The 19,402-nt window shown below is 33.8% G+C and overlaps 1 protein-coding gene across 2 annotated transcripts in view; it reads left to right on the plus strand.

Moving 5' to 3' along the window:
• Positions 1 to 18,456, plus strand: part of SLC25A36 (solute carrier family 25 member 36) — a 29,915-nt gene extending 11,459 nt beyond the window's left edge. The window contains exons 3-7 of one of the 2 annotated variants that reach the window (XM_008152578.3): positions 2,146 to 2,223; positions 5,368 to 5,468; positions 12,983 to 13,049; positions 15,479 to 15,768; positions 17,915 to 18,456. In XM_008152578.3, the coding sequence (XP_008150800.1) occupies positions 2,146 to 2,223; positions 5,368 to 5,468; positions 12,983 to 13,049; positions 15,479 to 15,768; positions 17,915 to 18,108 (730 nt within the window). In that variant the 3' untranslated portion in view covers positions 18,109 to 18,456. The remainder of the gene's footprint in view (positions 1 to 2,145; positions 2,224 to 5,367; positions 5,469 to 12,982; positions 13,050 to 15,478; positions 15,769 to 17,914) is intronic. The other variant, XM_008152587.3, reaches the window with a different exon arrangement.
• The last annotated feature ends 946 nt before the right edge of the window (positions 18,457 to 19,402 follow it).

Here is a 19,402-nt window from a genome sequence, read left to right on the forward strand (position 1 = left end):
TTTTGACATTTATTACCACTGATTACCTCTCAAAATTCTCCCTTTGACCTTTGTGACAACACTATTATTTTTTATTATGGTGTTGTTTTTTGCCTTTTATTTTTAAGATTTTTAAAAATTGATTTTTAGAGAGAGAAGGGAGAGAGAGAAACATCAATGTGAGAGTGATACATTGATTGGCTGCCTCCTGTATGCCTCCTACCAGGCATCGAGCCCGTAACTCGGCATGTAACCTGACTGGGAATTATACCAGGAACCTTTGGTGCACGGGATGATGCCCAACCTACTGAGCCACACCAGCCAGGGCTATTCTGTTTTTCTTTCTTTTAAATATATTTTTATTGATTTCAGAGAGGAAGGGAGAGGGAGAGAGAGATAGAAACATCAATGATGAGAGAGAATCATTGATCAGCTGCCTTCGGCAGGCCCCCTACTAGGGATGGACCCCAAAACCCCAGCATGTGCCCTTGATAGGAATCGAATCCGGGCCCCTTCAGTCCACAGGCTGATGCTCTATCCACTGAGCCAAACTGGCTAGGGCAGGGCTATTCTGTTTTTCAATGGTTCTGCATTCTCTGACTTTCCTCAGAGGAACTATAGGACCTCTGGCCTCTGCTTTAATTTCTCACATTTTCAGGCCCTCTTATATAAGAGTTAATTTATCATGTTTCACCTGTCATCAGTATAAAGGTGATTTCCCAGTCTTCATTCTCTTGTCCTAGCATCTCTTTACTCTGGGACTGTTTCATGGCTGCTGCTGCTTCTTCCCCTCCCCTCAACATATTTATTGAGATTCTAGCCCATGCATGGGTGGGGGCGGGGCGATCAGGGGTGGGACCAGCTGGGGGGAGGGGCTGCAGGTGGTTGGCCAGCTGGCCCCATCCCCTGGTCGAACTCCTGGTCAAAACTCCCTCGAGGGGACAATTTGCATATTAGCCTTTTATTATATAGGATAATTCATATACTATAAAATTCACCCATTTGAAGTGTACAATTTAATTGTTTTGGGTTTATTCACAGAGTTGTAGCCATCACTACATTCTAAATTTAGAACAGTTTTATTACCACAAAAAGAAACCCTTACCTATTAGCAGTCACTCCTCATTTTCTCCCTTCCCTCTTAGCCTCCTCCCAGCCTTAGGACTACTAATCTACTTTTTGTCACGATAGCTATGCCTAAATAAATGAAATTTTATAATACGTGGTTTTTGTGTGACTGGCTTCTTTCACTTCACATAATGTTTTCAAGGCTCATCCATGTTGTAACAAGTATCTTTATATTGATTGTCAAACATGTCATTGTTTATCTACTCGTCTGTTGGTGGACATTTGGGTTGTTTCCAGTTTGGGGGTATTATGAAAAATGTCACTATAAGGACATAGGTTTTCATTTCTTTGGGGGATATACTAGGAATGGATTTGCTGGGTCATGCGGTAATTTTATGTTGTTTCACATTTTGCGAAATTGTCAAACTGTTGCCAAAAGTGGCTATATTTTACATTCCCGAGGCCAATGAATGAGATTTCCAATTTCTGCACATCCTCTCCAACCCGTTTTATGTCTGTCTGTTTTACTATAGCCATCCTAGTGGGTATGAGTGTTTCATGACTTCTTAACCTGGAACTTTAGGAATCCCCCCAGGGCTCTCTTAGTTTTTTAGATGGCTCATAGATGGGCTTCAAGACGTCTAAAAAATTAGGTGAAATTGTATACAAAATTGTGAGTAATTGCAAATGTGTATTTTTTTTTTAAAGGACAGCTACCTTTCTTAATTTCTGAAGGGGACTGTGATACAGAAAGGGCTAAAAAACATTGAATATTCAAAATGTGCTATATAATTTGTTATTCTTAACTGTGTTACTGTCTAATCTAGTTTTATCAAAACTGATTCTGGGCACCCTTCCCTTTCCCTCTCTCCCGCCCTCTCACCTCACCCCCACTTTTATTATCACTAGTAAATCTATACGTCTTAAGTAACTATGCTGTCAAGAAAAACAGATGTTTCATAAGTAAGGAAAACTGACCAGAGCAGCATAATACATTATAGTACAAACATAATGGGATTTAGATGCTAAGTTTGCTATACAAATATAGTACCAGACTTCGAAAGTTATTTCTTTCTAACTAATGTTTTTCTCTTTCAGGGTGATCTTGGAGAAAGAAGGGCCTCGTTCTTTGTTTAGAGGATTAGGCCCCAATTTAGTGGGGGTGGCTCCTTCCAGGTAAAACAAACAAACAAACAAACAAAAAAAAAACAAAATTGTCTCAATCTTTTCTTGTTTGAAGCTTAATGAAGGGAGATGGTGAGGTGAAGGTGGTAAGGATAAAGCAGTATGGGGTAACAAACAGATCTGAGTAAGCATCTGATAGGTAGGGGAGGTTGCACCTTGTGGAGGTGCAAAGGAACTCATAGTGAGATTATTGTGAAGCAGTTTTTGTGCCAAGTTTAAAAGGCAAAGAACAAACTAAAGGAACTAGCAGAAAGAAAGGAGAAGACCTGGATCTTCAGAACTAATCCTATTTTTTTGGTTTAGGAGACAAGCTAAACAGAATGGTTTCAATCCCTATTCAAGAAGCCAAAAAAGGCCTTCATACATTAATTTGTCATTTTTCTCTGATATGGTTTTATCTTAGATTGACTTCTTCCATGATAGAATGCTGTGTAGATTTCACATTCAGAGTGAAAATGCATACCCAGCTTTCTGTATCCAAACAATATACCAGGCCCATGTCTCATTATTTATTTGGACTATTTTTTTCCCTTAAAAAATTACCCAAATTTTATCCTTACTATAAAGACTAAAAAAATAAGTATAGCAAGCTTGTCCTTCTACCTTAAACACATCACCTCTTTCTCACCCAATGTACATTCCCTTCCCACACACACTTATTCTTTTTTTTACAAAACCATCATTAATAAACAGTGCAGTGTATTTCTGGCCTGTCATGTACGTAAAATATATATGTAAACTTAATTACCCTTTACATACATTTAATCATATTAAAAATATTTTGCCCAATTTGTCTTGAACGATTTTTCCATGAAAATGTGTAGAATTTTTTCAAAATTGCATAATATGACTATTCTCTTATTAATAAGCATTTTTTAAATTGATAAGCCTTTAGATTTATTTTCAGATTTTTGCTGTTAAAAACAATGGTTTTGTGCCCTGGCCAGTGTGGCTCAGTTGATTGGAGCATCAGCCCACACACCAAAAGGTGGTGAGTTTGATTCCTGGTCAGGTTACATACCCAGGTTGTGGGTATGTACACATCAAATTAATGTTTCTCTCTCTCTTCCTCTTAAAAAACAACAACAAAAATAATGGTTTTGTGAACTTCACTGTACCTTTATCTTTGAGTACTTAAATTAACATATTTCTTTCTTTAGGATAGTTACCTAAAAGTAGAATTTCTGGATAAAAGGGCACATGCACATTTACAATTAATATATATTGCTCATCTGCCTTCTTGAAAAGGCATTCTACATTTTTATTCTCAGATAGTGAATTATTTGCTCTTTATCCATGTATTACCAATTTTGGCTACTATTTATGTCTTCTTTAAAAAAATATTTTATTGATTTTAGAAAGGAAGGGGGAGAGAGAGAGAGAGAGAGAGAGAGAGAGAGAAGAGAAACATCAATGATGAGAGAGAATCATTGATCGGCTGCCTCCTGCACGCCCCCTACTGGGGATCAAGCCCACAACCCAGGCATGTGCCCTTGGCCGGAATTGAACCTGGGACCCTTCATCCACAGGCAGACGCTCTATCCATTGAGCCAAACCAGCTAGGGCTATTTATGTCTTTTAATACTTGCCAAATAGACTAAACATGATTTTTCACTGTTTTAATATACATTTGTTTAATTTTTGGAATAATCACACCCTCCTTGCAATTATTTGTATCTCTTTTGTGAATTACTTGTGTATATTCCTTGCTTATTTTCTCATTAGAATGTTTTTCTTTTTTTAAAATAACATTTTTATCGATTTCAGAGAGGAAGGGAGAGGTAGAGATAGAATCATCAATGATGAGAGAGAATCATTGATCTGCTGCTTCCTGCACACCCCCTACTGGGGATCCAACCCACAACCCGAGCATGTGCCCTGACCAGGAATTGAACTGTGACCTCCTGGTTCGTAAGTTGATGCTCAATCAGCGAGCCACACCCACCAGGCTCTTTTTTCTTACTGATTTCTAGGAATGCAGTGTTTATTTGTGTTCATAATTCGGCATCGTTAAATGTATCCTATATTTTCCTTTTTCATAAAACAGAACGTTTTATTTTAAATTATATTCATTCCCTCCCCCCTTTTTCTTTATTCTCGCCTGAGGATATGTTTATTGATGAGAGAGAGACAGAAAGAGAAAGGGAAACATCGATGTGAGAGAGGAACATCAATCGGTTGCCTCCCTCCCATACGTGCCCCAACTGGGGATTGAACCCCGGACCTTTTGGTGTATGGGACGACACTCTAACCACCTGAGCAACCCAGCCAGGGCTTAACTTCCCTTGGAAAACATCACCTGCTGGTGCTGATTTCTTTCAGAATTGTTTTGTCTTGTTTAAGGAAATTGTGAAGTGATCTGTGTATAGTACAGATTAGAATATACTATAGTATCTCAAAATAGTTTAACATACATTTTGATCAATTGGGTCAGTTTTATCTTTCTTTTCCCTCCCTCCTCTCCCCCCAAAATATATATGTGCTCATACCATATTTCCTTAATTCAAATGTATTTAATTTAGCCTTAGTGCTACATAAGTCTTCCAGTCTTATTCATGTGTTTTCAAAATTTTATACAAATACTTTCAGTTATAGTTAGTTGTTCTCAAAGTATTGGGGCAGGGTGAAGGGATGTCTGTTTGAGGAACTTTATTTACATTTGAGGTTTTTCGGGTTTTTTTTCTTGTTGTTGTTGTTTTCAACCTTCACCCAAGGATATTTTTCTATCACTTCTAGATACAGTGGAAGGGAGGAAAAGGGAAGGGGCGGGGGTGGGGGGAGAAAAACATCAATGTGATAGAGACATGTCAATTGGTTGCTTCCCACATGGCCCTGACAGACCTGGCCAGGGAAGGAACCTGCAACCCAGGTATCTTGACCAGGAATTGAGCCCGCTCTAACCACTGAACTCATCGGCCTGGGCACATGTCTTTTTCTTAATGAGTTGATACAAACTCATTAAGAGGATCTTCATGAAAAAATGTGTAAATTAACCTGATGTTACATGAGCATATAGCTAATACTTTATGTTTTAAAATGCCTCTACTCTAAAATTATAAAGATTAATTTACATGTAATTTAAGTCTTATGAATTAAGCAATATGCCTATTGATAAAATTTAAATCTTTATTTTAGAGCAATATATTTCGCTGCTTATTCAAACTGCAAGGAAAAGTTGAATGGTGTATTTGATCCTGATTCTACCCAGGTACACATGATTTCAGCTGCAATGGCAGGTATGACTATATAATATTAAATTTTTTTTTTCTGAAACTTAGAGACTTAATATATTGAATTATGATAAATTTGTAAAGTTAAGACAATATGCTTCTAATTGATTAGCATCCACAAACATGATTTTTGCATTTATTAGTATACAATAAATTTGACCAGGCCGTATATGTAAGAGCTGTTGTCCTTTGGCATTTTGTAGTTAGGAATTTGTGATAGCATACAGGTAATATACTATTTACATTGTCTTGAGTAGTTTACTGAATATTTACTGATCACTTTTAACAGTTTTAAGAATCCAGTCACAATTACAGTATCAGTAAGTTATGGAGCTGTAATTTATTCTTCTCTCCTCAATTTCTGTTAGTGCCTTTTCCTTTCTGCTGCATGTTTTGGCTTCTGTCTGAAATGTGCCGGCAGTTCTTGGTAAAGTATTCATTTTGTCCTGTGCTCAAATGCTGACATTTTTGTGAGTGATGTATTACTGATAACTCAAAAGTTACTGTAATGTATGTATATTGAAAAATATGTTTAGCATTTCACATAAATCACACTGGATGGCACTTGAAATCTAGGCACTGGTTATGTACGTGCTTGCTATAGAAATGTTTTCAGGAATTCTTCTGTCATCATTGAGTATGTATGATTCTGAATTAAAACAACCAGTCCTGGGCTTCTCTCTGCCCTGTCTTAAAGATACACTAAACTGGTAGATTGGTTTGGCCAGTCTGGCTCTGGAATCACTTTTTTGCTATGCATGTTAAACAAAGCCATGACCTTTGGTTCTCATTAGAAAAATCTCTGCAGTTTTTTGAGGTTTGTTGCATATTGAACCATGTCTCATTTCTAAATTATGTTAGACTTTATAAAGCAAATTATATGTACTTTCTTCACTTGTTGATCAATTAATTGTCAGTTATGTGCTTAACAATGAGTGCCTTAAACTGTTAATCATTTTCTGTTTAGAAATAAATTGGATCAATTTGAACCACATACTTAACGAACTAAGTGTAAGTTTGAAATGCTAATTTCTGAAAGATCAATTGCCATATAATGTAACATATACCATATAAAATATTTTGAAGGCTTTTTATAGTTAGTAATTGTTGATTAACTCATTGACATTTTAAAGCTGAAAGATAAAACTTTAAAGATCAAGGCAAAATGCTCTTTATTTACCAATGTGGAGAGCTCTTGGGCAAGTTAAGTAATTTATGTGAACTTCCATTACCTTATCCTTAGAATAATTAGGTTGTCCTGCATAGATTTGCATCTTGAGAATTAGTTCTTCAGTATCATAGAGGTCACCTACTTAAAATGATAATTATTTTTTAATATACTTTTTATAGATGTTGAATATGAATAGATACGGTTTTCCCTCTACCACATTCAGCAGGTATAAGGTAAAAGTTAGTAGCTAATTACAAACTATAGCATCTTTAGAATATATTTCTGGGTTACCAGTGTTTAAACATTTTTGTTTTTTAACCCCAGAAATTTTTAAAGAAATGTTAATCTTCATTTTTGAAGTAATTAAAACCAAGAAAAGTAGATCAGCATTCATTTTAAGTGGAGGAAAGTTGGTATATAGTCAGTATTGCAAATTCAGTTTCAGAATTTCCTGAGTCCCACTGGAACATTTTTTTTTGTTGTTAGAGTATCTTATCAGAATTTATTATATTTGATTCACATTGCAAAGAATTTCAGTGGAATTGTTATTTTGACTTTTTTCTCCCAAATATATACAAGTATTAACTTTGTTTTTATTCTAAACATTGATACTATTTCTCAACTTGAATTCCTTGAATTTTGGTTATTGATAGTCTTATACCTGTTTAGAGATTATTGCACTATACACTTCTTGTGTAATTTGAAAATACTTCAATTTGTTTGCAGTTACATTTTTTTTTCTAAAATTGTGCTTTCAGAACTATCTTGCACTGTTTACAAGCATTAACATTTAGCTTTTCGGTTTTTATATATATAACTACACGGTTGGTGAAACGGAATGGTCCCATGCAGACTCATTAAGGTAGCCTTTTGCCCCCTTCATTCTTGAAATAATCTAGACCAGACTGCTCTGGTTTTTCTTCAGGATCATTTTTAGAGGCCTTATAAATATGAATTGGGGGTGCAAAGTGCTTAGAGGCAGTCATGTGAAAATTGTTTTCTAATTGGCTATTCAAAAAAAAAATGCTAACCTTGTCACTTTAATATCAAAAAACACACTAAAAGTAGTCCATTAATGATATTGCCTGCTATATTGTGCCACATCAAGTAGCTCACACATTAAGGATTTAGTAATATACTGTACTTTGTACATAATTCTTATTTCAAGTCCTCAAATCATTTGCATTTTATCCATATGAACTATAGCTACTAAATCCTTTTAGCTAAAAGGACATTTTGAAGTGGATCTTATTTTCATTTGTTGTAGTATTTCAAGGGAATACCAAAGAATTTGTAAACCTCTAAATTGAGCTCTAAATGTCCATGCACTGATTTTTTTTTTTTAATTGTGAGGCTATTTAATCAAGTATTGTTGATTTTTTTTTTTTGTGCTTTACCTGCCTTTTTTTTTTTTTTTCCTTCCTACATATGACTTTTATCAGACTAAATGGAACTTAGCTATTGAGGGTATTTGTATATTTTTACTTAAATGAACTTGCATATCCCTCTGTATATACCTACACACAGCTGTGTATTAAAAAAAAAATAGAATTAAGTTTTTTTTAATAGCAATTCCTAATTTTTAAAAGTTTTTATCTGGAATATATATACTTTTATATACAGCATTACAGATTTAAAGAAAATGACTTCCAACTTTTATTGGATTATATATTCAAAAAGTTATCACTCAATTTTTAAAATACATCTAATTGTTTAACATTTACTAGATTTGCTTATAGCATTTACTTTTATTTTTCAAGACATATTTTTCTGTTTGACTCAAAGTTTACTATCAAAGGTTAAGTTTTTGAGTAAAAATTTAAATAGAAATTATGTCTTGCATATATTTGTCCATGCCAGTTCATTCAGCCAGATTGATGGTTGGACAGGTGTTTAGTGTGTTTGTCTGTAGACATTCTTCCTGTTTTTTGTTTTGTAGAACATAAGAAATTAAATACAAAATAACCCAAAGTATTACATAAAAATGGATGTGCAATATTACTGGCCATAGTGCAAAAGGTGAAAGGTACTACTGTAGCAGCATATACTATACTGTATTTCATTTAAAAAATTATAAATCATTAGAAATGAAGTTACTTGAATATTCTGGTGTGTTGTTGTTTTTTTTAAGATTGACTAAGTAAGCTGATTATTGTGATTTCAACTTGGATCATGGTAGATGATAATGGCAGGAAAATGGGATATGATTATCCCCTCCAAATATTTTATTAGATTCCCCTTTGACAAGGTTAGCATTTTTTTCTTTAAGGCAAAGTTGTTCTTCTTTTAGGTAAGTATTTGGACTCTGAAATTGCTGCAGATGGCAAAATTTTCAGTACTCGGTACATTAAAAAAAATTATGGCCCATTCTGGTATTCCTTCCTTTTTTTTTAACTTAAAATTTTCAAGAAGTTAGATCTCACCGTAAATATTTCTCAAATCCTTCCAATGGGATTCATTTTGTACACATGTTTCTGATGAGGTCACTGCTTGTTGTTATGATACAGAAAAGCCTGTGTCTATTTTAGGCATTTACTGTACATTTCTCCCGAGAAAAGAGTGAGATCGTGTCATCTCATGCTCCCCATCCGCAGGTCACTTCCTGTAGAAATATGGACTAACTTAAACCTCGTGAGTACTGATCTGAGCATCTCTTGCAGCCTCTAGTTATAAGAAATACCCCCTGGGAATTTATAATAGCTGTGGAATTAATAGAAGGCGGGAAATGAACTTGTATTTCCGGAATTTGTGTGTGCATTATCTGAATATTTTATAAAACTTTAATTCTGATCCCTTTATATAAATATTCCTTCTAGAAGGACAAATGGGGTAACTTTTCAATCATCATGTAATAAAAGCCTGGGGTCCTCAGGTTGGCCATAATTGTTTTGACCACCAAAGAATTGGATAACACTATGTAAGATATACATAGTTATAACTGGTATCATAGCATCCTACAACCTCTAGAAAAAATAATTGTTTGCAGAGCATAACCTATTTTAAATGTCTAATACAATGCTTTCTATTCTCTTGTCTGTTGATACTTGGCTTTTTTCTACTCTCTTACAAAAACATTGATCTTAATACCTACCATTACTTTCCAAATAAATGCACGATAAGAATATATAGGATTTTAGCTGTTTTTGTTTTAATTTTCTTTTAGTAGTGTTAATATATTTCCCTTAGAAAGTTAGGGTGGGCTTTGTTACTACTAAAGAAGTTAATTGAAATAAAAAATATTAAAAATGCAATACTACAGGTATCACTCACTTAATGAAATAGACATTTTCAGCAAGTTTACTATAAGTGGGATTTCTGTTCATCTGGTTTTTAATTGGTTTATATCAGCGATTTTCAACCAGTGTGCTGCAAGAATTTTAAAACGCGATATTTAGTCAGGAGCACAGACCTCTTTTCCCTTATATTGGCAAATTAAAAAAAAAAATCACAACAGCCAACAAAACAATAGATATCTGCTGTGAATGAATCAAAATTATCTTTTTTTTTTCTTTTTTTTGGGGTGCTGCAGATTTTTAGTAATTAGTTTATGTGTGCCATGAGATGAGAAAGGTTGAAAATTGCTGGGTTTTATGTTATCAAGTGGAGTCTTAGATGAAGCAAAACTTAAAATTGTATTTTAAAGGTTTTTCAAAACTTCCTAATAAAACACTAACCACACTACTAACAGTATGGCCAGTGTTATTGCCACTTTGCTTTAACTGACTGTGGAGCAACATTAATTCTTAACCTACAAATAGCTTCTTCATAGACCTCTAAGTCAGTTTTAATATTTAACAGGGTTCTCAGAATATTACTGTGGATTAGCATATTAGCAAAATGTCACAAAATTTAAATGCCAAATAAAAAGTATTTAAAAATTTCAGGGACACCATTCCCAGTATCATTGTGTATGTCTTCTTAGAAAAAATAGGAAGGTATGTTTAGTTTAGCTGTTTGTCCACTTCAAATTGCCTTACCCTATATAATTCTAAATTAGTGATACATTTTTGTTTCTTCCCACTTCACTTTTTGAATTAATAGATTATACTTTTCTAGATTTAATTACCCTAATAATGTCTACTTAATTTATTGGAGTATCTTTTGTAAGATAAGATCATTAGCTAAAAACCTGTGGAAATGTCTAAATTCTTTAACTAATGGTTTGCTGGCAGTTAGGCTAGTGTCCTTATTAAGTGCTAAAACTATACAGTAAGCACAGGTTACTGATAATAGCAGTTATATAGGGATTGGATGACAACATTCTCTCACCTCAATTCTGATGTATTGTTCCATAGATTAACTTGTGTCTGGAAATGAATTTTAGTTAAGTGAGAAATACCTGTTGTTTGCTTTCTGTCTTTGTTTAATACATACAGAGAATAATTAAAATTATAACTTATGGGTATTTTGAAATTTCATTTTTTATAATATAAATGTTTAACATTTTAAAGTTCACATATCTGGAGGTTTTTCTGCCTCTGAGGAATTTTGTGGCTTGGAAGAGTATTAAGCTTTGGGTACTAAGTTTATATTCTTAGAAGTAGAACATAATTACTTTTAAAAATACTTTGATGCTTATCTTCTTTTCAAATAAAGTGTAATAAGTTGAATGAGATTTTTACCTAGACAGGCTGGGTTTTTTTTTATTTGTTTTGGTTTTTGTTTTATTTAGTTTAATATAAGAATTCCCTATTTTGGCCTTTTTAAATTTTCACAGAATAATTAATAAAAACCATTATGTGTAATGTAGACTATTTTGTTGATTTGATTAGCAGTTATTGTTTGTTTGTTTTTTACTAATAAACCCCTAATATTGCTGTATATTCATTTAGCTAATACAAATATTTAAGTTTAAAAATAAAGAATTATTAAATTAAGGATATGACCAGAATACTGATGTCTGGTTCATATTAGCTTTAAAGAAAAATTTGAGTATCTTTAGTTTGACTTTCACTTAGAAAAATGAGGTTTAAGAGAAGAAAATATATGTATACTATAAAACTTCATTCTCAGACTAGGTCATGCAAGAGAAATCTTTTCAAAACAAAATATTTAAACTGATCTGACAGTTTTATATTTTTCATCTCCTTCCTGTTGCTAGAATATATGCGTGGAAAGAATCTTAGTCCTGGCAACCTATCCAACAATTTAAATTTTTATTATTTAGTACTGACTGATACTTATCAAATTATTGGTCCCATTTTAGTTTTATACACATGTATGTAGTGTTTAAGAGCACTTAGATGGAGACTATATAACCATTACAAGATTCTTAAAGGAGTTATTACATAAAACTTTTATTTCATTTACTTGCTTGATAGATTCGATTTGAGCACCCCTTTGTGAAACGTTTGGCTGTTTCTGCAGTATCAAAGCAGTGGATTAAGGGAGTAAAATCTGAGTTAGCTAATTATCTGATATTATAGAAAGGGAAAAGAACCTGTGTAACTGAATTCCATTTTGTATACAATTTAGTAAAATTATTTTGCATTTATCCCTAATAAACACCACAGCATTTTTGTTTCCAAAAGTACTTTACTTATTAAATGTGTTGGTTATAGTCCACCTTTCTAACAACAATGTGCTTGACCTGCTAGTATTCAATAGGAAGTATTACTTCAGTTTTAGAAGTAAACTAGAGGTGCCTCTACCCCAAGTTTCTCTCTTTAGTGTCTGTAAAAGTGAGAGGGAAGTTTCTATTGGTAACTTTGTGAACTTTTGAGTTTTTGTATGTGTTTAAGTGGATGAAAAATAGATTTGTCCTATTAATCCTAACAGAAACCTTTCCTCTTTGATACCATTATTTTAACAGTATTAAGCATATGTTTATGTAAAGTAGTCATAAGGCCAAACAACAATCTTTTCTGTTACACGGTCAGCTTAAGATTAAATATTAGTAAATGCTGAGTCCATTTGAACAAAGTGGTTTGTGATGTTAATTGGACCCCACGTTTAGTGATTGTAGTATTTGCATGCTAAAAAGCCCTAGAACACACAAAATTTTTATATATTTGTCTATAGAAATGGGTTTCTGAATTTAGTTAGAGAGTAGAGGCCATTCAAGAGGATATTCTGAATATTTTGGGAGAGAAATTTATATATAGTCAGATTTTGCTCTTAAAACATTATCTTTTAGTTATTATGGTCAGAATTTGAAAATGTAGTTTGGAAATAAAGTACAAATGTTCATGTTTGTATGGATTTGTAAATAAAAGCATAAAGCATATGTCAGTTAATACTTAAAATATTTATTTGCATTTTCTTTAATATAGATTTATATAATTTTTAAAACCTTAGAATAATAGTGTATTCATTTTTACCAGAGTTCATTTTAAACATGTTTGTTTAGGTTTTACCGCAATCACTGCAACCAACCCCATTTGGCTTGTAAAGACTCGGTTACAGCTTGATGCAAGGTATGTTATTTCATTAAAACAAAATTATTAAACTTGGTTTCAACTAATTTTTTTTCTATAAATTTATATCAGTGAGATTTCAGTGTCTCCTGTTTTGCTGCTGAATTCTTTTGTTTTGAACATAGTGATTTGTGATGTTAATTGGACCCCAAGTGGGTCTACCATCAGAAGCAAAAGCAATATAGTAGTTGGCAGTATGAGACTCAGGGAAGAAAGTGTATTATGTGTTGTGTTTTTAAATAAGGGGAGAAGAAAGAAAGAAGAAGGATATATTAACCTAGCCCAAGTAGTTATGGGTGGTTATAATCGATCTCTCAACAGCTAAATAATCAACATGATCAACCAATCTAGACTACATCTTTGAGGATCATTGCTCAAATTCAGTAACCTTATATACAGAAAGTCCTGGCTTGGGATTTCGCTCTCCTTTATTCATAGACTTCATCTGTTACCACTGACAACTTTATGGTAGCAAGATTCATTCATTCGACAAATCTATATTGAGCAGGCACTGATAGGTTCTAGAGATATACCAGGAAACAGTGGTGACCAACTTTGATGGAATAGTCAAGGAATGGTTTTTTGAGCCCAATTTAAGCAGAGGCAACAATCAGTGCAAACCATACAGGTTCTAAGTTTTGGGCCGTTGGCATGTTCTGGGATCTGAGAAAAGGCCAGAAGCAATGCAGCTTAGAGTCTTGCCATCTCAGTTTCTGTTGGCCTTTAGAACAGAGGATGGGGAGAAGCTGATACTGTTAAGTAGAGACATGATCCCATCTGGTGTATAATAATAATGTTAATAGTTTTGAAACCAACTTAGCCTTTCAGTCTAGAGTAGACTGCTATATTCTAGGCAAGTAGTGTTATATCTTATAGACTATAAATTAAACTGATATAAGAAATGATTAATAATTACATTTGATTAAAGATCTGTTTTTCACATTCTGTCTTGCTGAACTGCATAATGTTTGGAGATTTGAAAAGAAATATCTAATTCTTTCATCTGGGATACTTTTTAATGAAATCTTATGTGTTGTAGCAAAACTCAAAGTGTATTTCTTAAAGCCAAAGTTCTGAAAGATAATAATGGTGGATAAGAAAAACCAAAGGTTAGACAAAGTGTGAGATGCCAGCCTATTTTGTACTATTATAAACTAGTTGTATTCTTCAGTATGTTATAGGATGGATTTATAGGGGATCCAGGAAAAGCATGGATTAAAATTCTTTAATATTATTCTTTCACTTATAATTGTAACACTAGATAACATATCTTCTTAAGCTTGAGTGTGAGGAATAGGACGAGGTTGAGGTAATCATGAAACTGATTTAAAGATGCTAATTTATAACACTGCAATCAAGAACAGGCTGATGTATTTGTTTGCATGTTACCCTTCGGGACTTTTAGCTCTTTTTACTTTGTAAGGAAGGATCTGATGGCAGAAACTCATTCCAGATGGTTACATGAGTTATTCAATTAAGTATTTATTCAGTGTCATTCGTGAAGACAGGCCTTAGTTCATAAAATTGGAAGAATTTGTAGATTATGAGGTAGGTGTCTTCATTGTGGTTTTATTTTATGTCAGAAACAGGTTATGTATAATTTATAAAGAGGTAAATCTTCTATTTCTTTCCCTGTGGGTAGCATTTAAACCTATTTCTTGTAAATGGGGTTCTATGGGAGGAATCATTATGTAAGGCTATAAATATTTTTACAGACTCAAAATTATATACTTGTAAGAATAGATGCTGTGCCTGTAAACAGCAGCACTGAGAACATTTTCTTGGACCCAATGTTCGATAAATACTTGATAACTGTAGAGATCCTCGTTCACTACTCACTAGGATACTGAAATGAAAGATATGGCCATGGCCTTTAAAGGATCATAGTAATTTTGTCTTAAATTCACCCAGTCACTTTTTGAGAAGAACTGGGTGGGGTTGGAAGAATCCCTCAAGTGCACAGAAATTTTAATCGTGCTTTTGTGATGTACTGTCATCATTAGTGTCTCAGTCATTTTTTATGTTATTAAATGCAAAAGAAAACTTAGAACTGGATTTAATATGATGTATTTTTTGTTTGTTTTGTTTTTATCTTGAGCTTCAGTCACAGTATATTTGAACTACAGGATTTTGTTGCTTATCCCTACAATACAGACTTCAGTGAGGACATGAAATTGAAAATTCAGCGCAGTATATTTCACATTCAGTCAAATAAGCTACACATGTTACCCATCTAATATGACACATTTGGGATAAAAGAATACAAAATCTAAAATGAATGTTTTAAAATTCTGATTTCATTTCTTCATAAGTTAAGGGAATCATTCTTTATATCAGAGTGGCATATTTCTACTATATTTTATTTGCTTTATTTAAAAACCTGTATACTACTTTATTTACATTAAAAAGATTTTTATTTTGCTTTTCAGGAACCGTGGGGAAAAGCAAATGGGCGCTTTTGAATGTGTTCGTAAAGTGTACCAGACTGATGGACTGAGAGGATTTTATAGGGGCATGTCTGCTTCATATGCTGGAATATCAGAGACTGTTATCCATTTTGTTATTTATGAAAGTATTAAGCAAAAACTACTGGAATATAAGATTGCTTCGACGATGGAAAATGATGAAGAGTCTGTAAAAGAAGCATCAGATTTTGTGGGAATGATGCTGGCTGCTGCCACCTCGAAAACGTGTGCCACAAGCATAGCATATCCACACGGTAAGAGAAGTTGAGTTTCTATAGGTAATATTTTGTTAATTCAGAAATACTCTCCCACCCCAGCCATTAGCCCACTTATTAGAGAATTTAGAATTTTACTGAACTTCCATGTAACAAAATACAGTTCTTAAGTGTTCATCATAATGGGATTAAATATGTATAAGTAATAGAAAGCAATTTTATTGGATAATTATATGCTATAATAGCATGGGATGATATAGCAGGATCTCTGTACACATTTTAAAGCAGAGTCAGTCAGATTCCAAGCAGATCACTTTGGGCAAGTTATTTTTTTATTTTATTTTAAATATGGATGTAGTGCTATATATACTTTATACATGCTATAGACACATTATATACTTTATTGCTAATTTACATAAAAATCCTGCAAAGTCTAGGTATGCGAGAACATAACCAGAACTGTCTTCATTTTTAAGAGGGAAACAAAAAATGCTAAGATTATGTAACTTAGTATACTCTGTGATGGAGTCCAATTTATTTATATTTTTATATATACACATATACACACACACACACACACACACACACACACTCTCTCTCTCTCTCTCTCTCTCTCTCTCATTAATTTCAGAGAGGAAAGGATGGAGAGAGAGAGAGAGAGAGAGAGAGAGAGAGAGAGAGAGAGAGAGACATCAATGATGAGAGAGAATCATTGATCGGCTACCTCCTGCACATCCCCTACTGGGGATAGAGCCCGCAATCTGGGCATGTGCCCTTGACCAGAATTGAATGTGGAACCCTTCAGTCCGCAGGCTGATGCTCTATCCACTGAGCCAAACCAGATAGGGCATAGAGTCCAAAATTGAATTGAAGTCTGCATTCCCAAAGACCAAGCTATTTTACATTATTTCATGTTGGCAAATAAGTATATATGAGTGATTTCTTTTATTTCTGTCTAAGTTTTACAATGTTAGCTTGTTTCATAGATAACTTAGGAAATAACTTAAGAATTGGTCTGCAACATGCTGAGTTTTTCTGGTAACTTTAAGTGTAGTCTTTGATTTTGGTGTGTTTGAGGTTTGTTTTGGTTCAGGTTTTTAAGCGCTTCATTTTATTTTTATTTTTTGCAGAGCAAAGGTTTTTGGTGTTTTTTTGTTTTTTGTTTTATTTATTTGTTGATTTTTAGAGAGAGAAACATCAGTCTGTTTTCCACTTATTTATGCATTCATTGGTTGATTCTTGTATGTGCCCTGACCTGGGATTGAACCCACAACCTTGGCATATGGGGATGATACTCTAACCAGCTAAGCTACCTGGCCAGGGCTAATTGCTTCACTTTTGTTATACTAATAAGCATTTATATTCACTCTATAAAGCTAAGGCTCTAAGGCTCTGTGGTTAAAGCTGTATTAGGAAAAATGAACAGGTCTAGAAAATGAGTATATGCTTTAAAAGGTAATTTATGAATAAAAACAACCCTAACCAAGTTGGACTATGAATTTATCCCAGTTTCCTGAGGAAAGTCCTTGTTTCTCTTTTTAATATATTTTTATTGATTTCAGAGAGGAAGAGAGAGATAGAACATCAATGGTGAGAGAATAATAATTAATGGGCTGCCTCCTGCAAGCTCCCTACTGGGGATCAAGCCCACAACCCAGGCATGTGCCTTGACTAGGAATTGAAATGTAATCTCCTGATTCAACCACTGAGCCACACTGGCCGGGTGGCAGCTTGTATTTTAAACATTTTCAGTCTTATCCACGTGCAATTTATGTTGGTACATGCAGACCATTGTAGACAGATTAGTAATTCTATTTTCTCATTGTGCTGTCCGCTTTTCTGCTTCTTTCATCTTTGATACCACCTCCACTCCCTTTCCTGCTCCTTCACCTTTTTCCGATCACATTTATTCTCCCTTTTATCTATATCTAGTATACAAAGGATCCTTTTATTTCATTCTGTCTTTCACCATTTAGGAACCTATGAAATTTTGTAAGTACACATTTTAGCCAGCGATCTTAGAAATTTGGTGGCATTATGTGACTAGTTTCAATAAGTTACATATCAAAATTTCTTATTTATCCTAAGCTTACACTTACAGGTAAATGGGATGTGTTCAGTATTAAGAGGATGTAAAGATATCACTAATATTTAAATAAAATGATCTTATTTTTTTCCTAAACAGAAGTTGTAAGAACAAGACTACGTGAAGAGGGAACAAAATATAGATCTTTTTTTCAGACACTGTCTTTGGTTGTTCAAGAGGAAGGTTACGGGTCTCTTTACCGTGGTCTAACAACTCATCTGGTGAGACAGATTCCCAACACAGCCATTATGATGGCCACCTATGAATTGGTGGTTTACCTGCTCAATGGATAGCGATATCAGGCCGCCGAATATAAAGAGGGAAGACCAAAAGATTACAGTGGACCATGGAGTATCGGAACCAGCATGATGGACAGAAGAAAAATGGTTTGGGAACGTGTCACTATGTCTAAGTGGAAGTCTGGTTGTTGGAATTCAAATAATCATAACCACATTACTTGACCTTTGAGTAATGTGAATAAAACCTGGGCTGCCTTTAAGAAAAAGCCTTTAGAAGCACTCCTTCCTCAAAATTGCCATTTTCTCTACCATGTCCATGGGACACAGCTGCATTTTGTTTATTTGTGGCAGAGTATAGTATTTATTCCATGAATACTTTTCCAGTCTTCTAAACAAAGCCATCCCTAGTTATATACTAGTCTATAAACTATCCAAAGATAGTATTGGCAATCAGAAATTTCTAACTTTTGGCTTCTGTGTAATTCTTATAAAATAACAGGAATAGTGTGATCCTCACTATCACTTTCACATTAATCCTTGAGAGGATCTGGCTCAGTACTTTAAAGTTAATTATTTGGCATCAGTTGACAACTAATGAAATACTATCCTAAGTATCTTGATATCTTTATCATTAAAATGTTTTGGTTCCTATTGCTGCAGCAGGTGCTTGCTGTTTAGCATAATGTGGACACTTAAATAGTTAATTTACGTATCAAACTCAAATGGTAATAGTTTGGGACAAAATAAACCAGTAAAAATATTGATTTTTAGGCCATTTCAGCATATCCTCTTGTCCTGAATGAATGCAATTGTCTTTTCAGTGATTTACTGGTTTTGAACTTGAATTACCACATATCATACCTAAGCATTATTTTCTTAAAGTGGAAAAAATTTACCACTTCTGGGTCTTTCTCAATTTGCTTTCACATTAAGAATTTGAACCTTTGATTTTTTTTTTTCCAGAAGATCTAATTAGATTACATTTATTTCATAGAGAAAATGGTAATTTTCAGTTTTGCCCCTCAAGTTTTTTTTTATTTTTTAAGGCGACATAAATACCTGGGGCCTGCTATCTGATTGAGCAGGTGAGTGATCCTAATTGACATGGGATCATTTTGTAAATGACAAACTGCTTTTGCAAAGAAATTTATCCTAGTTTCTTGAATGGTAAATCAGAAAGATTCAAGTTAATTCAGATTAAGTGTGCTAACAGGATATAGCTTTTACATTTTGCTGTTGAGTTCAACTGCACCCTTTAATACTTTACATGTATTATATGTATGACCCTTAGGAAGATGTTGGCTGTAATTCTATTAAGAGACTTTAGCTTACAGTTGTTGCTGTACTG

Source organism: Eptesicus fuscus, chromosome 18 (genome assembly GCF_027574615.1).
Source record: "Eptesicus fuscus isolate TK198812 chromosome 18, DD_ASM_mEF_20220401, whole genome shotgun sequence".
NCBI classification, from domain to species: domain Eukaryota; kingdom Metazoa; phylum Chordata; class Mammalia; order Chiroptera; family Vespertilionidae; genus Eptesicus; species Eptesicus fuscus.